Here is a 24,764-nt window from a genome sequence, read left to right as displayed (position 1 = left end):
TTTCAATGTTAACTCAAAGGTACATTTTTGCTCAACTCGTCAGGCCTCACATCTTTATTTTCCTAAATTCTGTGCTTGTAAAGGTTAATGTTTTATCCCAAAAAGTTGATTCTGTTTGTCTGGATGTCGCGTTTTACAAGTGACTTCTTCAGTGTCAGGTTTCAGCAGGTTTCCACAACTTTATAAACAGTACATTTGTTAATGTTCTATAAGATTTAGAGATTGGAAATTATGACATGTTTTTTTTTCCCTATTGTTTGAAATAATAGGAAAAATCCAGGAGCTTCAAAAATAGGGCCCAGGGGCCAGAATCGGCCTAGCACAGACTCCAATCAGGTCCCACTAGTCAGCTTCAGAAAACATGAAGGAAGGCATAAATTTTTCATAAATTTTACAGCTTTATCTTTACTGGTAAAGACCTCCCACATGGTTATTCATGCTACACCCAAATAATAAAGTAATGAATTTAAGAAAAGTAAATTTAAAGAAATTCTGTTCCCCCCCAACCCCCTTTTTTTTTTTGTGTGTGTTTGTTTGTCTTTTACAATGGATACACAGGATACACTTTTTTTTTGCTAGACCTGTAAATCATCAAATATGTAATTAAACTTGCTTACAGCGACACACAGGGGAGTTTAACTGGTCGTGCCAGGGAACGCTGTAAAATGTAAATGAACATAGAATCCAATGATTTGCAAATCTCAAAAACCTTTATTTTATTAGCAATAGAACTTGTACAATTTTAAGAAAAAAAAGGTATTTTTTTATTTGATTGCAGTAGCGTTTCTCAAAGAACCAACCAACAACAGTCCATAAACATCTGGGAACTGAGCAGACCAGCTGTTGGACGTTTGGGAGAGGAATCTTGTCCCATTCCATGTGTGATGTTGGATTCTAGATGCCCAACAGTCCTGGGTCTTCTGTGTCGTATTATTCAATTTACAATGTACCAAATGATTTTTAATGGTGAACGGTTTGAACTGCAGGCAGTCCAGTTCAGTTCCCAAACTCTAACAGCTGCACTGTGTGGCTGAACATGAAATATGCAAGGCCTTCGCTCAAAGAGAGACCTCCCCTGGATGTGACAACATGCTGTTCTCAAAGCTGTATGTTCCTGCACTGATGGCCACTTTCCACATCTGCAAGCTGTCAATTCCATCGACACGAATGTGCTCAGTTTACTTTGTTATTATTGTTATACTTTTATTAAATGTTGTTGCGAATACTAGTTTATGAAGCTACATTATGTATATAATTATTTTTTTTCATTTATTATATATAATTGATTTCATATTTATTATATTTATTTTTTATCAGATATGATCGTATATTTCTTAATAACAATATAAAGATTTCACATCAGTCGTTATATTTTTCCACTGGACCTTCTGCAATTGGATTCATTTTTTTAAATTAGACTTTTGTGTACGTCTAAATTTCTCAAAACAATAAACTGGAAATGAAAGATTAATATAAGACACAATTACATGTCTTTTAATGTGTCACTTTATTTTCTGTCCATCAGGGTAAAATGATTAAGGATCCAAGAAGGGCAGGCTAGAGGAGTCCTGTTCGTTTTATTAGTAAGCAACACTTTGTGAAGGCAACTGAATCAGTCATGTAAAAACTCCAGTCTCACTAAACATGCACAAAGCCCATCTCAGTCTGGTTGTGTTGACAGTTTTTACCATTTAAGAAAGACATTCATGTCTACAGTAATTCATTAAGATTACTGAGTGATGCTTAGTGGGGTAAATGCAAAAGAAGCATGTGGATTTCAACATCAACACACAACACCAATACAATATCAGTGGATCTTCATTTATAGATAGCGTGATAAACATTGGCAGAAATATTGATGGACAGAGTTTGGATAGAAAGCTGGAGAAACATGTAGAAATCGTCCGTCTATACATCAAACTTGGAATTAAACTGAAAAACACATTCAGGTTTAAACACATGCAAACACAAGTGTTACATGCAGATGTGCACCTGATGTAAGTACAAATTAGTGCTTTTAGAAAATCTAAGTCATGATAGATACAAGTGTTGGTATTTTTGCCTTCAGTCAGCATGGATTAGATTCTAAAGAGATTCTAGGATCTTTTTTCCCTCCATTTGATAACTCAGATATTCCCTGAAAAGCTTAAAAAGGCAATTTTACAGGTATTGTTTAACAATAAAATAAACAGCGTTCGTACTGAAACACGCCCTGCTCTCCTGCTTGTCATTCAGACGGTCTTTTCTTCATCGAGCAGCCTGGCGAGTGAAAGGTGACACAGGAGCTGATTGCGGCCACGTTTGCTCCATCAAAGGGGCTTCACAGTTTGACTGTTACCGAATGATGACACAGTGGCTTTTGAAGGGTCGGTGCTGAACGGGGTGACGGCTCTGAATGGTGCTCATCACGTGTGATTGTTGTGCAAAGTATGGTGAAATGAGGCTTAATTGCAGCGCAGTTAATGTTTGGTATTGAAGCACCTAAATATGCTTTACAGGAATCACTCTACAGTTAAAGAGCTGCATTTTGTCTTTCTGAGCGTTTGAGAAAGACGGAGATGTTCTGAGAGACCAAATCAGTGCTCGTTTAAAATGTTCAGGAAATGTGACTCACTGGGTGCCTTTGACAGGTGGAAAGTACTTTTTCCCCCCATTCCACTAATTTCATACTTGCTGGGTTTGTAAATGCTTTTTTGATGCATTTCACATTTGTATTAGCCTAAAGTCAAAATATCAGTAAGGATGCAAATGGCAACAACCCACTGCTTACTACTGAGGGATGCATTCAGCCGCACTAGAGCTGGTGTGATTTGGCAGCCAAACACTCCCACTATTTTCTCTGGCTGATGCTCTGGGCTGCCAACTGACTTCTGGCAAAGTTACTTTGCAATTTGCACCTTATCAACTCAACACACTAATGAGTGTGTGTGTTGAGCCAATATTCAATTAAAGTCATAATCAGCCACAACAGAAATGACTGAGAGATGACAACAGAAACTCAGAATGACAATTAAATGCCGTCATTAAACATACATTATGGAACACAAATGAAACGGCGAGAGGCGGGCTGGAGTGCAGCTTATATGTAATAGTGATTGAGCTGGTGTCAACTGGAATCCATTACTGGTCCCATTAAAGGGCGTCGATTGAAATGCTTATGGGAAGAGGGAGCAAGCAGATCAGATCAGTTGCTTGAACAGCCTGAGCTTGTGTGTGTGTGTGGGGGGGGGTGTAGTGTTATAAACCAGGTTAGTTTTGTTTTCACAATCAGGCGTTATGGTGCTTGTGTCACTGGGGAAAAAAGCACTGCAGGTTTATATTATATGCACTCATAAACACTTTCTGTTTTAATGAACAGCAAGGCCTAATTTATCATACACTCATTGCTACAGTAAACACAGACACCCAACCTATTTTTATACCAGTGAGGATGCTGCATAGCTTACAAGGACATAACATTAATAACTTCAATAACAACCACAGTCTTGGCCTTTTTTTTTTAGCCCCCAGGTAACTTCAGAAAAGAGATTAAGTGACTTTTGTGGGTATGATGAAACCAAATGGTAATAAGTATGTTGCTTTGTTTGCTTTGTGATAGCAATTTGTCTTCACACAGGTGCACAGGTGTGTTCTGGGGCTATGGCACTTAATAAAAAAACAAACCAAAAAACAGCATCTTGTAATCTAATGCTGATTATATTCAGGGCAGATTTCTCTGAAGTCTAAAAATAATAAGGAAACTTCAGATATGTGAATAAAAACTATTATGCCTCCCTCAACACAGCACTCACTAATTTAAGTTGTAGATATTGAAAAATTCTTATGAAATCAACTGCTGGCACCTAGACTTTTAATATTACATATCACACTATGATGAGATCCCCAAACAACCCAGACTTTAACTGACCGAGTTTTGTTTTGGACACTTAAGCTATAATCTTTACTGTCATAGTTCTAGTGTACTGTATGTACGTCTGTATGAACCCTTCTTATCCCTTGTTTAAGGACTGGGTGGGCCCACCTGACCTTCACACAAACAGCACACTTCTTTGCTTTGTGTTTTTGTCATTGCAAGTAACAATGTTTGATGTTATAACAATGAGTTATTGTATGTTCAGCAAATTCAGACAGGGAGGATTAAAAAAACCATCAAAAACTCCAGCATGACTTTGGTCAGGAGCAGAGATGTAATCCGATTACTTTTTTTGCAAGTAACGAGTAAAGTAAGGGATTACTAATGCAAAAAAAGTAATTAGATTACTGTTACTTTTCTGTAAGCATGCTGCGTTACTAAACCGTGATTTTGTTTGCGAGGGAGTCTCATGACGATGTAAGCGTGTGCAACGTTCGTGGCAACAGACAACAATGGATAATATATCGAATGCGGGAGAGAGTATGACTGTGCAGTGTTTAAAGCGTGGATGTACTGACCTTACTTTGAGTTTGATTCTGTAAAAAGTGACAAAAACTTTAGCGTCCGCTGTACAATCTGCATGGGAAAAAAACTTATTTTTACAGCGAAAAAAATCCCTAAACTTCTGAGCAAGTACATAGCACGCTGCCACGGGAATGAGGAATTCACAGAGAAACCCCCGGATCCCGGACACTGACATGACTGCTGCGGAACACCTGCACCAGGGCAAACCTCCGCCTGCTCCACTCCTGCTAAACAGGTGAAAATAGATTTAAGAGCAACAGGACAGCTGCTGAATCTTTGACTTTATTTATTTTCTGCTGTGTTTTACTTGAGTCTATTTGAAAGAGTGAGTGTAAACGCCAAAATTATTTTTTTAATATGCTGGGATATGTAGAAAATAGGTTTAAATGTTAAACCAATTCCAGTCAGAGAATGTTTAATTTAATTTTTGCTTGATGAAATGTGCATAAAGTTAAAAGATTCAAACTAATAAAACAAGTTTTAAAAAGAGACTTTTTCATTTGATTACATTTTATATGATGGATTCGCAGGTGTCGAACTCCAGGCCTTGAGGGCCGGCGTCCAACAGGTTTTAGATGTGTCCTTGATCCAACACAGCTGATTCAAATGGCTAAATGACCTCCTCAACATGTCTTGAAGTTCTCCAGAGGCCTGCTAATGAACTAATCATGTAATTCAGGTGTGTTGACCCAGGGTGAGATCTAAAATCTGCAGGCACTCGAGGCCTGGAGTTCGATACCCCTGCAGAAAAAGTAGAATTGAGCTGAAAGATCTATTGCTTTATTACCCCTTAAGGTTGTGTATCATGTTTTTAAAAAGTAACTAAGTATTTTTGAAAATAATCAGTAAAGTAATGGGATTACTTTTTTGGAGAAGTAATCAGTGATTAGTTACTGATTACTTTTTCAAGTAACTTGACCCAAACTGGTCAGGAGTGGTGGTCCCATCCTGCGGTAGTAGCTAGCTAGTTACCGAAAAAATATTTAGTTATCCTGCCTTGTTTATTAGTTGTTGTTGTTACTTTTTTTTTAAATCCATAAGCAAAAGGCTAAAGAGTGTAGTCCTAAGCAGTTAGCTAATGCTAACAACCTTGTTTAAAAAGCTTCATCCATGTACTGTAAGGCTGAATCTTGGCCATTCTTTCACGATTTCCATGACAGACTCATGTCTAATGCAATTTAATGCAGAGCCAGCCACAGACCTGACGATTCTGGGCATTCAGCGCTGATTTTTGGCCTCATCCTTTGAGCACAGAGATTTCTTTTGGTTCTTGGAATCTTGATGTTTTTATGCCAACATAGATGATGAGAGCTTTGAGGAATGATGGCTGTGTGAAATGTTCTGGCTACTCTCTCTCTCACACACACGGGCTCAGGTTTTATTGTATCGTTTTCTTTGTTTCCACTTTCCAGTCACTTTACTGGTTATTTTGTTCTTCTCACCAATCACTTGGAAAGCATCAAACACACACACACACACACACTCACACACACACACCTACACAGTTAGCACCTATAGCAGACGAAAAGCAGGAGACAAACTGTGATTTAGTAGCAGTGTAAACTAGGAAACCGAGGCCCGCGGCTCTGCTTTATCAGCGGTGCTCCATCTTGCCATGGGAGACACGAGAACTCATTTAGGGTGTTGCCAGAGATGGTCGCGCACCAGCCGATAGCACGGTTGAATTACTATCTCACCTCCACTCTTTTATTTTTCTCAGTTTGTCTGCCTGTGTGTATGTGTTGTGTGCCTGAAGGTATGGCAGCAGGTGGAGCGAATGCCATTTGGAATAGTTTGCAACTGCTGACACTTGAAATTATGCAAACTCAGTTGTGTATCATCATAAAACAGACATACACAGATACAGGGCTAATAATGAGAACAATAAGCTAGATCTCATCCTCCAGAGTTTTAAAAGAAGAAATGATAATTACCAGGAATCATTTCTGACAATGGGTGATTTTTGCTGTGTGTTTGTGTGATGCTTCATATTGTGCTCCAGATGGCTCTAAGGTCACCATGGAGACTGCTGACATATCATCGGGATGTAGTGGGTGGTTTTGGCTTCCTGGTGTGTTCAGGGAGGTTGGAGGAGGGTGTGTGGGTGTCTGCTGGTAAATCACTTCCCAATTTATAGTCGTCTCACAAATGGTAAAGTGCTATTAATCTGGACTTTTCCATGTATATTGTATATAACATAAACTCTATATTTTCTAACAAAAGTAGTTCTGTGTTTTATGTGTGTAATACTAAGCAGATCTGGGTACTTAGCATGTGTAAAGCTACTTAGAGAAGGCTTATTAAGAGAAAATCCAATTGGAGAGACATCTCAGCTTTCTAAATGGTTTGACTGGCAGGTGATCTCTGACTGCTATAGCAGCAGAAATCTCTTTGCAAAAATAAAAATGAAAATTCATGCTGATCTGGAGCTCTGTAATACAAAAATGTTCATCTGACTGAAACAACCTGACTTTTGTAGCCACACAGGCAGCAGAAACGTGTGGGAAAATTAGAGCCGAAGATTGTGGCAATAAATCTTGTTTAAACTGGATCAGCTCACTTCTGCTGTGATTGGTTTTGCTGTCAGACAACTAATGATGCTCTGGGAATTTGAAAAGGTCACTTGGCAGCTAAATGGGTCAGCGGTGGAGTTGGCTAGGTTGCTTGTTAAATGTTTAACGTTGTTTAACGGAATTCCGAGTAGCTTTGAAATGTGATTTCTTTTTTGATTGAGATGTTCCAGCAGGTCCCTGTGCACGCTTATAAGATAAAAGCTTATTAAAAATATTGTTTTTAAAAAAATGTTTGGGGCGTGTGTTTGAACTGAAGTCGGCTCATGTTCTCAGCTCAGTTTGTTTGGAACCAGACCATGGCCACCATGCTTTTTGACTTTTCACATGATGCTCATGCAATCAAGAAAAACTAGCATTCCAGAAAAAGTCTGAAAAGCAGACATGACTATCGCACATCACTTCGAGAGATTTGTGTATATCATGAGTGGTTGGTATTAAGGAGCTTAAAGTGTATGTAAGGTAAAGGTGAAGGTCCTGTTGCAAAACTCTGGGGACTATCTTTCTGTATGTAGTTGTCTTGAGTGTAGCTCATAATGTCACGGCAAAAACACTAGACCACAGGATGGACCAAAACGCAGATTCAAGAAAGAGGCTAAGAATATGTGCAACTTGAGTTTTATGTACAGTGATTGTGGCAAGATATAAACAGTGATATATACAGGGTGTGAATCAATACGAAGAGTGAGCAAACGGTCACACTAGTGAACAGGCGACGGCTTTATACAGGAGCGTGGGCAAAACTATGACGGTAGCGAGTTCCAGTGAACATGAGCTGTGAGTAATACTAGGGCTGAGAATCAAAAAGCATAGACATGAGCAAATGGTCAAAGTCATGGAAACGCTAACTATGAGGATGTGAGAGGCAAACACTGACTGAAGTTGTGTCCCAATTCCTAGAACCTGGCCTTCATGGTCTACGTGGGCCAGGTCCTTCGAAGACTGAGAAGGCCGGAAGTGTGAGGCTGTGAAATGGGACGATCTAGCCTTCAGATTTGCATCACCAGCTGTCGGTGGAGTTTAATAAACTCAGCCGTCTGCTATCAATTTGAAGTTTACACAGATACATTCTTGCCTGAAAATATCTTAAAAGTTTATTTTGTGACCTAGAAAGAGTAATATTAAATCTAAGTAGCTGCCGCCATTGATGGAAATTGGAATTGGCTGAGCCACACTATGAATTCTGGGATAGGTTGGGCCACAAAGGATACACCCGACCCATCCTTCAAATGAAGGACGCATTGGTCATGAAGCAGGCTTCTAATTGGGACTGCCTTCGTCGCCTGGCTGTGATGTAATCGGCCTTCAAATGCGGCCTCCGAAGGATGCGGCCAAGGAATTGGGACACAGCTAACATGTGAACACTAACATATACTACTATTGGATGTTAGTGTGTACAGTACAAATACATTAAAATGAAATGCGCGTTTGATTTCAATGCGTAAAATGTGTTTCTAAAGGTGAAAATGGTTTCAGTAGCAGGTCAGTCATTTTCATTTCAGTTGTGAGATGTTAACTCAGTTGACCACGATGTCCTCTCTTAACCAGCTCAGTCTGAAAAGTAAGAAAAATAATTGAAATAAAGTTTTTGCTTACAATTACACCAGAAGACTGAGAGACTTATTATTTAGCTTTTGCAAATTTATGGATAAAGCTACACAGCTTCATTTATAACTTAGCTTGAAAAACAAAAGCATAGAAATAGACTGATTCAGCTATTCTTGCCACTGGTAAAAAAAAAAGAATGCTAGAGAAAACTCATTTTACTATATATATAAAGACAAAATTGTAACAATTAAAATGCAAAATGCCGTGATGTATAGAAGAGGATACAAATGAATCCGTTGCTGTTTAAATCTTTGCTAGCTAGTTAGCGTGATGGCCAGCAAGGCTAACATGCTGCTTGATGTGCAGTGTTGGGGAGTAATGGAATACATGTACCAGCATTACGTATTTAAAATACAAAATATGAGTAACTGTATTCTGCTACAGTTACTGCTTAAATAGGTGATTAATAAATGGATTACATGGCGGTCTTTTCCTGTTTCATATGTTAGGCTATCCCCTCTCTAATTTTGGTAATTCCACACATTGCTGTAAACCCAAGCAAAACACGCAATAAGAGGCTTCAACGTAAGCGTCCTGTTAATGTTGGTGACATCAGTTACAAAATTGACCCAAAGCCTGCACAACAGAGCCAGCAGTGCACAGCAGGAATGCATTTTTCACTTGGAAATTATGACACAACTTCATATTTAAAGAAGAAAGGGATGGGCAAAATATGCTATTCTTCAAGCTGCTATTTGTCAAAAGACTCCACCTGCAACTCAAAAGAAACATCTGGAGGTAAGTTCTTTTTTAAAAACTAATGGTAGCCTATTGCTATTACCTTGTTTTAGTTGTGGTAGCGGCCTGGGTTAAGTGTCACTTCGGTATCTTCGATGTACTGTTGCTGCGTGATTTATTACAGTTACTGAAAGCTACTTTCACCGAGCTAACATTGTTAGCTGGTGTTAGCTGAGTTTAGTTCATAGACTGCAGACTGTTAGACTTGATGGATAGCATTAACAACCTGCTAGCTGCAAATAATCACGTGCTGTTTGGAAAACAGTCTATGAGCCTCAGCTAACGCCAGCTAACAATGTTAGCTCGGTGGCAATTAACTATCAGTAATAGTAATAAATCACACATCAATAGTACATTAATGTAGTTGTTAAACGCATGATAATATATTAAGTAATCCAAAGTATTCAGAATACGTTACTCTCATTGAATAACTTAATGGAATACGTTACAAACTACATTTTGGGGCATGTATTCTGTAATCTGTAGTGGAATCATTTTTTAAGTAACCTTCTCAACGTTGGTGTTGTGTTTAGTCATGTGTTATATCAGGGAACCTTTGATTTGGTGTCCAAGAGCAGAAATTGGTAAAGTGTCTGATAGGAATACATTTTAATTTTTTAGCATCCAGAGTAGTAGCTTTTGTTTCCAGTCTATTTGCTTAGCTTGTCTGTAGACTTACACTGCAATTACAAAGGTTCTTATAATGTAATGATGCTTTGTTTTTTAATTAGTTAACAGACCTCTTTACCTTGTGTTTCTTTCTTTGGCTCCTTGTGGAAGGTCTGCCCGTCAGCCTGAGTCCAGCGCAGTTTAAACTCTGATAATCCATCTGTCTCCAGCTTCTCATTAAGCTATATGAAAAAAATAGCATAATTACAACAAGATTTCTTTTCTTTTTTTTCAGAACTAAACAGCAAAGTGAGTTTTATGTAAAGCAGCTTCAAAGTCGCTGTACCTGCTCTAAGAGCTGCTGCTGAATGCTGGGATCAGTCAGGTCAGCCTCAGACTGGAACTTTAAATTCAACCTTTTTCTTCTGCTACGAAAGTCTTGACAGATGAAATAGTGTGTTTCACCACAGTTAGCTTCGAACCATGTTCCTGAAGCTGGGCTGACAAGAGCACATGATGAAATGGTGCTGCCGCTGTTGTCAGGCTGGCCGTAATTCCAGTTAGTGAAGTTGGTGGGGGTCAGGTCAGACCAGTGAGACCAGGGATGTCTGTAGAGACCGAACCAGGTGTTTGCTGACAGCAGTGAGAGGATTTCATTGTGCTCTGATATGTTTCTCACACTTGCGAGATCTGTGAAGGAGCTCCTGCAGTAGTTCCTAGCCTCATCCCAAGTCATCTGAGGTTTCACTATATGATACATGGGAGGACCCTTTTCTACAGAAAGTCAAGGAAAACCAAAAAGACAATTGTTAACGCTACTGTCTGACATCTGTACTGCAATTTCATTGCTTGTCAAGATAAACTGGTTTAACGTTTTATCAAGAGATTAAATGGAAACTTGGGTCTTTTACTGACCACAAGATTTAGGCTGATATAGAAGAAGACAGAAGCAGAGCTCAAACTAGTTTGTTGTTTCTTACCATCAAAGCAAACTGCAAGAAATTTGGCTGAACAGCTGTAGTCATTCCAAAGACCATTGCTGGTCATAAAAACACAAAACTGGTTGGAGTATCCATTGTTCGGCTGACCTGATAGCCAGCTGGTGAAATCTACATTGTCATTAAAGTCTGCATTTCCAAGCGACCACTTCCATCTGATCAGGTCATCATAAAGCCCTATCCATGCATTTTCTCCACTGCCCTGGATCACACTGAGCAGGTTGTTGTTGTCATCTTGGTTCTCAACAGTGGCGAGGTCAGTGAACATCTCTCTGCAGTAACTCTGAGCATCAGCCCAGGTCTTTAAAAGTCTCACATAGTGGTACTCTTTATAGAGCTCTGTAGATATGACAGTCAGACCTGAAGGAGAAAGAAATTTTACTCATGACAAGTGCTGCAACATGGTAATCATACAGAAACCAAATAGCTTATTTTCAATGCACTGATTCTAAACATGGAGCCACTGTAACGTACTCAAAAACTTTTTGCAGACTGACCTGAAAAAGCGAGTGCAAGCAGCAGTGTGTTCATCGTCCTGAGAAACAGAAACCTTTTTTTGTCACTTTCTCCAACCACAATAAATGTACTTGATTTTTCCTAAAAATAAAAACTACTAAAAAGTCTAAGGGATAGTTTAAGTCTGTATTTGAATTATATACAGTATCCAAGGTGTTTGAGCTTTTTTTTTTGCACATATATGACATTGAAAATAACTTCAGTATTATACTCATGCTTCTAGAAGAAGCAACAGAAACTTTACCAAAGAACTTAAATGCAATTGAACTCCAGCCTCTGAACCACAGAAGTGAAAGAAAAAGATGTTGAGAGAAAAAGGCGACACCAGTAAAATTTTCAGACCATACCTTAGGCTTACCTAGACTTTACAATGTGCCAGCTTCTTCTCTTGTTCTTGTGTTGTTTGTCTTTGCTCTGACTCTGCACACCTGAAACCTTCAGTAGAAATTTTCTTTCTTTTAAGCACTTTCTCCCCTTCTTCTCTAAGGTAACTATGCAAAGCCAGTGTCATTTATTTATTATCACAACAGCATGTTAAGACATGCAAATTAAAAAAAAAGAAAGTAACTTCAAAGTACGATCTAACTAGTTCCCAGAACCTAAAAACATTATGCAAACTCATTGCCTTAGAAGAGCTAGGCATAGCTTACTAAAGATGGCTAAGTCAGAGCAACCTCCTCATTGTGAGTGAATAGTAGTCTGAATGACTTGATTTTTCTGAGTGAGCAACACTAAATGTTCATCTACTGACACAAAAAATAAACAAGTTCAACTATATTAAAAAACAATTTGTGTTAATGTTCTATTTTTAATTTGCTTACATAAAAACTGAATCCAAGTAAATGACATTATGATTGATCATCCTTGAACTTAAGAGATTTCTAGTAAAACAACACTTAATAAACACTGTATGTAAGTGTGATTCAAAAAGAACAATTAGGAACAATTTTTGTAATGTAGTAAAAATCAGCCTAACTTACATTTTCACATGTAAAAAAAAAGATTTTAGCCAACTCTAATAAAGTGGTCAGAGTATCTGTTCTCCAAGGTAGTATTATAAAGGGTAGTGTCCATGTATCCATGAAAAAGAAGACTTACGAGGTTGAGCTGAGTTAGGAGGGAGCTAGATGATGATAAAGATGCCATCATATGGCTGCATTGTCGATTTGGGTGGAGAAGAATGTGTCTCAAACCAACGCAGAATGTGAGTGGAAGAGGGTGAAATCATCCAAAGCAGAAAAAATTTGTTCAAGAGAGTGTCTGAGATGACACCATGAAAAACACAAGATAGTCATTTAATAAAAATTCTCTCTTAGTTTTAATTATTCTCTTAACTTTATGTGAAGCTTTGTGTTTTATATTGACACACAATTACACACACACACAGGTACTGTACAGCAAAAATGTTAAAACATGTGCTTTAAGTGAATAGATCTAAATAAATGCTTTTAATCTGGAAACAGTATCTTAACTTGAAACGATTACTCATTTAGATCAGCTGGAATCAAAAGACTGAGCACTGGCATGTCTATCAAAACTTGGGCATTTTACTGGGATGGGGTCCAGAAGGCTAAGTGATATTTTCATCCCCAAAGGCAAGTGACTGGGGGATCCTTCATGAGTCAAAGGCCAAGCTGCTGTACACTGACTGCACTGGTGCAGTTATCAAGGAGAGAGGACTGTTTTTATCCAACAGTGGCCTACTTGAGCATCATTGAGGTGAAATGCATGGTCAGCCAGAAATACAACTATCTTGCAGACAGCAGAAAGCAAGGGCTTTTTCCTAGAGCTGGAGGCAAGTGGTTCCCTGGTATTAAAAAGAATCACAACTACTGGCATCAGATCCAGGGCAACATACATCTCACAGGGGCTAACAGCTGTCACCTCGTGACTTTGTAATTGCCTGCTGATAGAGAACAAATTGGGCTGAAAACATCATTTGGAAACGTTCTACTGGGAAATTTTTTGGCCCAACATTCTATTGCCGCTATGAATTCATATCTGCACGAGGGATGCAATGATCAAACTGTTTCCAGTCCATTTTAAAATATATTGTAAATATTTGCATATTCATTGTAATTGTAAAATTGTAAATACATTCAGAGAAATTCTTAAAATATATCAAGTTTTGTTTTTAACAAGAAAATGTTTTGGACAAAAAAATATTCCTGAAAATAAAGAGGTGTTTGGACGTGTTTGTATCCAGAAGGTCACCTTACAAGCGTCATCAGGCGAGTTCAGGAGAGTTCCTGCACTGTAGCCAGTCACACCTGCTGCTCATCAGCCATCACCAGCTGTAGCTGAAAGCATTCGTCAGCAGCCTCTCTACTTAACTAGATCTTTGCAGAACTGCTGGATCGTTCACTCATCAGTACAGCCACGGTTTGCTAGTGAAAACTTGCATAGCTTGCTAGATCAACTAATGTATGTTTTCTCATCAGGTGTTGGGAACGGAGTTTGTGACGGAAGCGAAGCCACTGTACAGATTTGGAGTTGAAGTTGTCACGATTCACGCCAAGGACACGAGCACTGTGTAGGGTTCAGGGTGAATCGCCATGGGAGCCACAGTGCGAGGATTGGCACTATTGTTGTTCACCTTTTACGATTGTAAATAAATTCACTGTATTTGTTTGGAAGAGTCCTGCGTTTGGGTCCTCATTAACTCAGACTTGACAGGAAGGGAACAATATAACAATGATAAAAAAATCAATTAGAGTAAAATTCAACATTTTACCAACTACATCAGTGGTACGAAAGCTAGGCTAACACTAGCTAGCTAGCAAGTTCATAAACCTGATGTTAACCTGCAAAAAGGCACAAAAACAGTTTGCATAAAAGTAAACCATTTACTCATTAAATCAAGGATAACCACTGAAGCTTCTTCAGCTGCACCCAGGTTTGCTCAGAATATTTCAGAAAGACCCGTATACGGCAAGAACATAAGGAACGATAAGTGGTGGTTAGGAGGAAAGCATTAAGATGGTATTTTCAAACCATATCAATTTATCCTTCCACTGAACGGAACCTTTTTTCTGTTTCTCTGGAAAGTCATGCGATAATGAGATAAAGAAAAATAAAATATTAATTTAATGTTTTTTTGTGACAATTATGAGGGCATTTGTATGAGCTAAGATGCAGTCTCTCAATGTAGTTCTTTTTTTTCTAGAAACAAAAACAAACAAATGAACACTAGGAAAAAATAGAATTATATAAAGTGCTTTTGTAGAGTTTGTAAAGTGCTTTACAAACCTGAACATTACAGCTAACAGGCGAATTTTCCCGTTTGAGTCCAGCCAGCTAGCCAAACAACAGACAGCCACTTACTTATGCCATCCAACTACAGCCACTTCTGATTTTTACCTACCGCAAAACCCTTTAAATAACTGGCCACAACTGTTTCTGTCCTGGCCATTTCCTTTTGAAAATCTAGAGCAGTTACGATCATACTAGCTGGGCGGTTCTTCTCCTACAGAGGAGGTAACTAAAAAAATGTACCAAAATCAGACATAAGAAAATATCTATACAAGCACACTGTGAGTACTTATAGTGCTGTGAAAAAAAAAAAAAATTGCCCGCTTTCTGTTGTTAGTTTTTTGCATTTTTGTCATACTTCAAAGTATCAGATGATCAAACAAATTCTGATATTAGAAGGTTTGAGTCCTGTTGCACCAGCCGTAAAACTAACACAGCATTTCATAAACAGAACATCAGATCAATAGTCAAATGGAGGTGGTAGTATGATGGTCCGGGGCTGCTTGGCTGCTTCAGGACCTGAAGAATTTGCAGTAATTGATTAATCCAGGAATTCTGTCCTCTAGCAGAAAATCTTGAAGGGGAATGTCCACCCTTCCGTTTTGGTGTGACCAGAAAAAAAAGTTCAGATTAAATCAGATTGAGATTCTTTGGCGTGACCTTATTCAGCTGGGTCATGCTGGAAATCCCTCCAGTATGGCTAAATTTCATAGACCAAGCTAATGATTTAACATATCCCACAAGCGGTCTGCTGATGTGACACAATGACTCTGTAATAGGGGACAATGAACAACTTCTACTTAGGTGTATCAAACCACAAGGTGTCATGTGGGTGCAATAGTGAGCACCGTCACCAATCAGCAGGAAGCCTCCTGTTAAAACCTCCTGGTGTACACTACCATTTCCCAAATGTCAGTAGACTCCAGTGTTCCTGCAGCCCTGAAACAGATAAAAGACAAAGAATATGGATGGAGAAAATGCTAATAGAGTTCTTTTGAAACCAAGAGCACGTGGGTAGAAAAAGACAATGGGGAGGGTATGCAAACACTCTGTGTTTTTTTTGTTTTTATCCAGGAACTCACATTTGATTGATATCAGTGGTTTTGGAAATCCTAAAATGACTATGTAAAACTAAACATATCACCTCATTGACACAGAAAGAGAGCTCAGGCTCTTATTTCCATGAATCATCAGGTGGTGAAATTAGCAAAGTGAACTTCCTGTCTTTTATTATATAAGCAAACTAAAGGTAGTTTGGTGACAGTTGACAAACAGTGTAAGTAGCATTATCATTATCATGTAGTACTCTTCATATGCTGAGGTTTATTATTATACTGGTAAAAAAATAAAACTTCTTCTTTTGTGGTTGTAGCCTGTATTTTATAATCTTTATTTTGTATTGGAGAGATGGGACACATAGTACTTGTTTTAATATGTTACCACTGTTTTCTTCACACATCTAGCTAGATCAGTTTATTTGTTGTTCCTGTCACATGGCCCCATGACCCAGAAGCATTCGGTGAAATAACTGGGACGTGTGACTGGATTGAGAGTCGCATGCTTTGAAACCACTGGAAAAAGAGGGAGAGTGTTTTGCTAATGCAAAACGGAGCGCAACTTGCAGAACGTGAGTGGTGGTGAGGTGAATGCTTAATTGCAAAATAGAAGGAACCAGGGCAGGTAGTCCAACCATTTCAGTGATCTGGGGGTGACGAGCAGGACGGCAGGCAGGGGAGATGTTACGTGTTTTAGGTGTTTCCAGAGGAGAGATAGTGCAGAATCACAGGTGAGTGGTGTGTAGTGAGGCAAATGCAGGTGACTTGAATAGTGATCCTGAATTAAGGTAGCAGAAAGCACAGGGAGACACAGGATTAGCATAAGGAAAGGGGGCAGAACCTGGATGCCAGAAACACAGTGGAAAAATATGCCACACACTAGACGCTGAGACCATGACAGGTCTAGTCAGTGTCAGTGGCTGTTATTCGCTCAAAGAATAATGAATTTTTATAATCTAGTCCTGTATTTAGCTCTATTCTGTTCATACAAAAGTTATTTTATTGTGACCTGTGCCAAATTAAGATTAAAGGTCTCTTTTTAGAGAGATCTGGCCCTGACAGGGCAACACACTGAACTCTCTTAGACTAATGTTCTTGTAATTTCTTGAAGTAGTCTGCAGGGATAGTTCTCGAAGCTTATTGAAGGAGTCCCAGGTGATGTTCAGCAGTGATGTCCAGGCAACGTTCAAGAAGGACATCCAACAGATGGTGATAGAGTGAGATAGAGTGAGTTATTCTGTACCCTCATCTGTTAGCTGATGGAAGCAAACCTGTATTTATCAGTGTAGATACAAAAAGTAATGCCATATGTGTAACATGTCATGTAGTTTTGTTATTCTTAAGTTGTATTTACCTCCTTTCATACAGATGTTTTTTTTATATATCCTAAACCTTAAACCTTAGAATTCACAGAAAGTGTACTGACTGACCAAGCAAACATATCCTGCCTTGACTCTGCCTTCATTGTGTTTGCTTGGACATTTGCAAAAAAGGATCATCTCCTTGGTAACTGCTGACAGGAGTCAGGTACACTTTAAGCAGTTCAGTCAGTTTAACAGTTTAACTTCTGTCCTCATTGGAGGGATGTGCTGAGGAAAACCTGCTTTGTCAGGAATGTCGCTGTCTGTCTGGCCTGAACAGGACTTGCATATATTCTGTTTGTGGCAGAGACAGCTGGCGGACTTGTTTGGCATTTGTTTTTCCCATTAGACAGACCATCAGGTTCTCTTTGTGCTGACACAAAACGAGCTGCACTGCCGTCGTGAGGTCTATGTGCGCGCTTTGTAGCTAGGATCATGCAGAAATATTATTCAGTAAATTAACTCTGAATACAAATTTCAGATAGGGTCTCTTGTTTGAGCTTCAGTGGAGTCTGCTCAGAGGCTTCACCAAGCGTTTGATACTGTTACGTCAATCAGAGCCTTTAGTAGCTGCAGCACTATGAAAATGTCACCTACTCCAAAACATGTTCCTTTGAGAATCTCTTGGCATTTCCAGGCATAAATTCAAGATTTGTAGCTTCAAATTCATAAAGTTACACAGGATTCACATCTGTTGGCTTTTGGTCTACTCAGCACTCTTGGCACTCAAGGCTGAAAGCCGCTATTGTAGACTTTCTCTGGGGTAACCAGTCATGAGAGGCCACTGTGCACCAGCTTCCAGATATTTGCATGGATAAACATTGTGTACAGGTGTTTCTTAGTGAGTGCATTCATATTTACCAACCTGTAAGAGCTAAAACACTATAGCACTGACCTTTGTGTATGAAAACACAAAGATCTTTATGGTCACTATGCTACTGACCTCAGAGGACAAGCAGGTGTTTCTGCCCTTACAATTCTTGTGTTTTAGTATTTCCATTCAGATAGAAAGAGGTGAGATTTTCACATAGATGGGTACATATGAAGCTACCCAGGTTGCCACAAACCTGGTCAATGGTAAGAGGTTAACAGGGGTATTAACCTTGTACTGGTTATATTATGCCTTGTGTCATGGCTGATGTTTAGGAAGTCCTAAAGTGATTATGTAAAACCAACCTCATCACCACACCGGCAGTAGGAAGAACGCTCCAACTCTTATTTTCATGCACTATGAGGTGGTGAAATGAGGCGCGTGACCTTCTGCTCTGGTGTTGTTCAGAGTATCATATAAACAAACTAAAAGTGAAAGACGGATCACAAGCAGCATTACCAACCATTATAATCCTCTGCATATAGTAGAAGGAACATCGCTCATGTCAAATAAAAACATGTTTTTATACATTTTGTTTTCAACTTTTAATGATCTGAACGACAAACTTTAGTCAGTTTCTTTCTGTGGGAGTGGAACAAAAGTGCCATATACAGCAAAGATGTGGCAGCTTTAATCTTCCAATAATATTTAATAAGCTTAAACATTTAAAAATGTCACTGCTGTTTAATACATTGTCATATGGCAAAATATTCCATTTTCTCGATCTTTCTGCTGTTTTGAACTATGTTTTTTTTCTGTACACAGACCTAAAGTAACTAACCTTTACTACAAGGCCTGTTACTTCATCACAGAGACAGGTGTGGCCTTTAATCTGTGCTCTTTACTTGGGCAGCTGGTGAAGTTGAGAGTGTGACCTTTAACTCCTGGGAGGTATCAGCTATCCATCTCCTGTGTTAAAACGAACAGTGAGAGAGAGTGGGTCGTGTCACTCTCGAGGCCGAGGCTGCTAAACATACAGAACTGTTCCCGATACGAAGTAGGCGGCCGACTTTAGGTGGATTTATTTTTTTAAATTGATGAATTAACCTCAAGCACCCTCTAGTGGTCACAGCGTGGCTTTGCTCCTCTAGCTTTGAACATTCTTTGAACCTGTTACAATGATATGAAAAGTTAACCCTTAAAGGATGGTTTACTTTTCATGTTTATTCTTTTGTAAAACTACAATAAAACAAAACAAAAAACGGTTTGCTAAACAGTTCAAATAGGAATGTAAAAGTCACACTAAACTTGAGCAATTGTCTGTTATTGGGCTTAAAAAAGTCAATATAATAGTCTTAAAAATACAATATGTAAATAGTTTCCAAGGCAACAACATAAGGGATAATCCATAGACAAACACCTGAGCTTTGCCACAGCTGTAGCCAACTGACTGCACTTTCTTAACTCCATAGAGTGGCACTGCGGTTCACAAAACATTTAAATGTTTTCATACTGAGAGCAGAATATCAAGAGTATCTATTGATTTATGTCTACTTGTGAGCAGATAACGTATTATTGATGTATTGTGCCTTAATCACACTAACATATTAGCAGACAACTGGATAATACACAAATACAGTAAGCTAAGTTTAGGTGTTTGGGAGGTTAGGTTTGTGGCCACCTGAAGCCTAAAACTCAAAAGAGTATTTTCTTTTATTTTGCTTTCTTTTCTGCCATAAAATTAATGCATAAAGAGACAAAATCAAAACAGTCTGCTGAAAGACTCTAAAACCCTCATAGAGATCCTTAACCCTATGTGTGGCAAAGAACCATATATGGTGATCATATTTGAAATAATTATTGAAAGAAATCACAGAAGTAAAAATCTAATTGTCATATCTTCTGATACTCTCTCCACTCTATGTTTGAAATGTTAAATTTCAAACATAGAGTATTTCACTGAATGCCCTACAGAGGGTTTTAGGTGATATTATGACTTTTAATGACTTTTAATGATAACTGTCTCCAGTCTTATCTTGATCTTAAACTCTGGCTTTCTTCCACAGTGTGTCTCCACCCACCCCCAATCTTTCACTGTGGATGGCTGCCCCTCCCTTAGCACGGTTCTACCAGAGGTTTCTTCCTGTTAAAAGGGAGTTTTTGCTTCCCACTGTCACCAAGTCCTTGCTCATAAGGGGTCCTCTTACGGGGCTTTCTCTGTATTATTGTAAGGTCTTCACCTTACAATATAAAGAGCCTTGAAGTGACTTTTATTGCAATTTTGTGCTGTATAAATAAAAAAAATTGAACTGAACTTGTTTGATTGTTTAACAAAATACATTTGATGATTAAAAAATAAATGTAATTGTTGTTTTTAGTTAAATTGTTCTCCCAAACATTTTTCTTTTTATCATTTTAACTTACACACCTCAAAAACTATTTACACGTTAAAAATACAAAAGTTACAACAGAAAAAAGTCTGTTTCATCTTTCTCTGAAATATAGGGTTAAGATTAGGGTTGCCACCTTTGGTGACTTAGACCTCAGAGGGTCACTTTTGTTCATTTCACAGGTCATGACACTGGTACAAAAACGTGTTTGCCTCATAAATCTTTCATGGATCACTTTGCAGCTTTCAAGTGAGAGCCTTGACCCCTGTGTGGTATTCTGCTGTGCTCTCCCAAACTGTTTCACTGCAAAAAAAGAGAGCACAATTCTAATTTGTCATATCTTTATCTCGCTTCTGACAGAGCCTGATTGAAAGAGATGGAAAAAAATGTTAACAATGTGAGAGACGTGTGAGACAGACGAGCAGACAGCCAGACAGACTCTCGCGGGTGTTAGTAGTGATATATCAAGTCAATGGAGTGAAACGGATGTGTACCCTGAATTATCTGCTCCACTGTTGGCATGGAAAACTGCCAATCCCCTGAATGAATGATGTTGGCCCTGCATGCTCAATTGAGTGTTTGGTTATCTGCCTAAAAGTGGATGATTGGCAAGAGAGCGTGTGCGTCTGTGCACATTGCTAAATAATATTACTATATCGTTTATATCTTTAAATATCGAGATGAGTTTTGTTGTTGTGTACTATTTTTCAGCACTCAATATAACATCATCTCTGATGTTTTACATTTCCTCATTATTGCCCTGACTTTCATCTGACAGCAGATGGCGACGTTGGCTTCAAGATTCTGCAGCATTCCCAAGCCACTTCCCCTCCCTTCCTCCTCTTCCTCCTCCTTCCTCCAGCTCGGCGCGACAGTCGAATCCTCTCGCCATGCCGGTCACGCCCCACACAGATATCAGCCTGTTTTCTCCAACACGGGCGCAATCGCATCTCTCGTAAACACATTGTTTGTGCACGCTATCCTGCGCAGACATCTCGAGGCTACCCTGCACTTTAACCCTTGCGTCCAATTCCCACCTGAGCTGCAGCTCTTGGATACATTTATGCCCAATAAAGCTAAAAGCCTGCCACCTTGCTATAGCATTTCCACGCCAAATGGCAAGGCATCAACCCCCTCAGTGCTATTTTTAACCATTATTACAGCCATCAGTGAGTAAAAGCCTGGACAGCAGAAGCACAGGTGAAAAACAAACTGATTCATCGCAGCCGATCAGCCATCACTGCAGCCCTGTGGAAAATGGTGGGGATTTGGTGGCTGTCTCTTATTTTTCCACTTAATTTAATTACCATAAATACAGCATTTCTATCCAAAGCATCCCAAATACAACACGGCTAGAGAAGTCAGTTGATAAAGTGATCCCTAAAATGCAAGAGTAAGGTGGCGAGAGCTCAGAATGGGCAGAAGAAGCTCTCACCCTGGCAAAAACCAGGCATAAAAGCTCCCCTTATTTGGATTCAGACTGTATCCTGTACGTTGGTTTGTGTGAAGCACTTCATCCAGCAAGCGTGTGTGTGTTAAGATACTGTGCAAAGCAGTTTCAGACTGCTAGCTGGGACCATTCATAGCCGTGGTTTTAATGCAGTATCAATATAATGCCCACTATGTCAACAACAAGAGCTTGGTTCTTTATTAACCAAAATGCCATTACACACACACACACACACACACACACACGCAGACATCCACACGCGCACAGACACACATTAAAGCACCATCTCCCTACGTGTGGGAGACGGAGAGACCATCACCATGGAAACAAACGTCATGTAGCCTAGTCTCCCACCATCCACCACTGCCACTACCCCCCACCCCTCTTTCCACAATATGAACTCCCCCCCCACCCCCCACCTCTCTGTTGCTGCCTGTCTACATGCTTCTGCGTTTCTCCTTCTCTGTTTCCCATTCTCAGCATAATCCATCTTCCCAAAATACCCTCGCTGTCTTTCTCTTTCAGTCGCCACCTCCAAATTTCACCAAATCTGTACAATTTGCCTCCATTGCTGTGCCATTTTTTCCCTCCTTTTTTGCATGTTAGAAAACACCCCTCTCACCCCCACACACACACACACACACCCCCTTGAGTGTGTGTGTCTGTTTGTGTGTGTTTGTTTTGTGTGAGAATTACAGTGGGTGATATAGCTTGTGCATGGGGGATGGGGTGCCAAGACAGACGAGTGATTATGAATTTACCCGAGCAGAAATGCATCTTTGCTTTTCCCGTCTCCCAGCACCATTTTTCTTTCTTATAAACAACTGATCAGTGGATTTATGACCTGTGCATAATCAGATGATTGATTATCAGGTTTGAAAATGTGTAGCGTCGTACATCATCATCTTCATCAGCAGATCCACAATGAGTGTGTTTTGTTTTTGTTTTGTGGGGTTTTTTAGAGGGGGGATGTCATAAATCATGCATAAACCCAGTAATCCTCATATTTGTGTATTCCAGTCTAATCTTTAACTGAATTCTGTTTAAGATTCACAAAAGCATGAGAACAGTAGCTCAGGTGGTCTTCCGTCTCCTCATCTCTGTTTGTTCATAGCATCCTGGGAGAAGTACTATCTCCACAATGTTCTGAGCCTGATTGATATATTACAGGAAAGTTTCTAGGTGTATCTCACTCAGTATTCAAGCATGAACTTGTCCCTTGAGCGGTTTTTGCACATGAGATTCAGAAAGCTTTGGGAGGGCTGGGGCATTGTCTGAAGCTGTCAGTTGTCACATGGAGCACACAGCAGGAGATAAGCAGCTTCAAACATGTCCTCACTAGAAATACACAGTTTGGTTTTGGCAAAGATGCCGTCTGGGTAGAGGAGGAGCCAGGAGGTAGGACGCCACTTGTGCTTTGTCCCGGTTTGTGTATGAGCACTATGGATGCAGTGGTGTAAAGCACACCTCCACTGGACTCTGGAGCAGTGGAGACGAATCACACTTTTCCATCTGGCAATCCGATGGACGAGTCTGAGCTTGGCGGTTGCCAGGAGAACGGTACTCATCTGAATGCACTATGCCAAGTGTAAAGTTTGGTGGAGGGGGGATTATGGTGTGGGGTTGTTTTTTAGGAGTTAGACTCGGCCCCTTAGATCCAGTAAAAGGAACTCTTAATGCTTCAGCATACCAAGACATTTTGGACAGTTTTATGCTTCCAACTTTCTGGGAACAGTTTGACATGGATGAGCGAGTTTGGTGTGGAAGAACAGGTTGGAGTCCCGACCCCAACCTGAGAGAACGCCTTTAGAATGAATTAGAGTGGAGATTGGCTCACAAATGACCTCCAAAACTCACCAAAACTGATGTATTGAATACTATAGGTGTTAAGGGGATAAAACCACTTTATTGTCTGTTACCTGTCATTAGTTTTTACTGCTGATGCTTAGCTCATGTATCAGGGATGAGGTGCCAAGACTGGTGAAAGCGACCCAATTCTACTTGACCCAAGTAGAATTAAAAAGCCACAAGTGGCCAAGATATTAGGAAATTTCCCTTCAGAAACAGTATAGCCAGCTGGAGAGCAGAACCAACAATCAATCTTTTGATCCATTTGCCTGCAGAATGAGACTCTTCCACTTGAGACAGCTGTTTGCCTCTTCTTGGACTGGATTGAAAAAGCCATCTTTGATCCCAGTGAAGTGAAAAATTCTTTGACTTCAGATTCACTCCATTTATCCGCAGCTGCGCTCTCTATTTTTTCTGATCTGATAGCATGAGCCTTGGGGGTAGGATCTGCAAACAGCACAAATATCACAGTAACAAACTGGACTTTCCCCAAGAATACTATCAAAACCTGCCAACTACAGAGAGTTTAACTTGTCATTAAAAAAATATTAAAAACAAAAATAATATAACACAGATTTAACTCAACGTGGAGGCACAGAAAAAGCCTGCTTATAAAAATATGTCTTAAAGAGGGATCTCCTATAACTAATAATATTAAGAAAGGCTTTTTCCAGTCTAAGTGTATGACTCCAGGTCAGGCAAAATTCCCATACCACGTTCAGTCTGTGGAAGACTTATAAGGCTGTAAGTGATCTGAGGTATGTAAAAGTGTATTCTGGATGTAACTGGAGGGCAATGTTTTAAGTTTTAGTGGTGGTGAATACCATTGTTACAATATCTTTAAAGCCAGACACAATAACAAAAAATCAGTGGGTGATTGTGCTGAAGCACATTCAGTTCAACGCAGCGTTGTCTTTGATGTTTGAGGGTTCTGATGACAGCAGCTCTGCAGATTTAGATGCACCTGAGGCTACAGATGATGCAGAACTAGTGTTTCTTTTTGCAAGTCATGATTTAGAAAATGTAAAACTCGAGTCAGAGTAAGAGAATAACAAAATTAGCGCTCCAGAGGAGACTGATGAGGTGAGAGAAACTTCCTATTGCTACCTTAACTGCCTCA

General features: G+C 39.5%; 1 protein-coding gene and 1 long non-coding RNA gene across 2 annotated transcripts; one reads left to right on the top strand and one right to left on the bottom strand.

Annotated features, from left to right (window-relative positions):
* Window positions 1-8,114: 8,114 nt before the first annotated feature.
* Window positions 8,115-12,807, bottom strand: LOC120435906 (macrophage mannose receptor 1-like). The gene is made up of 7 exons (XM_039606070.1): window positions 12,576-12,807; window positions 11,836-11,912; window positions 11,459-11,496; window positions 10,944-11,321; window positions 10,310-10,737; window positions 10,103-10,205; window positions 8,115-8,562 (listed from the first exon to the last, which is right to left on the bottom strand). The coding sequence occupies exons 1-7, from the start codon at window positions 12,624-12,626 to the stop codon at window positions 8,558-8,560; spliced, it is 1,080 nt and encodes a 359-aa protein (XP_039462004.1). The 5' UTR covers window positions 12,627-12,807; the 3' UTR covers window positions 8,115-8,557.
* Window positions 9,284-14,138, top strand: LOC120435907. Its single transcript, XR_005610008.1, has 3 exons — window positions 9,284-9,354; window positions 10,259-10,348; window positions 13,919-14,138. It is a non-coding gene; the product is annotated as an uncharacterized LOC120435907 (long non-coding RNA).
* The last annotated feature ends 10,626 nt before the right edge of the window (window positions 14,139-24,764 follow it).

Source organism: Oreochromis aureus, linkage group 22 (genome assembly GCF_013358895.1).
Source record: "Oreochromis aureus strain Israel breed Guangdong linkage group 22, ZZ_aureus, whole genome shotgun sequence".
NCBI lineage: Eukaryota > Metazoa > Chordata > Actinopteri > Cichliformes > Cichlidae > Oreochromis > Oreochromis aureus.
This window is presented reverse-complemented; position numbering and strand designations above follow the sequence as displayed.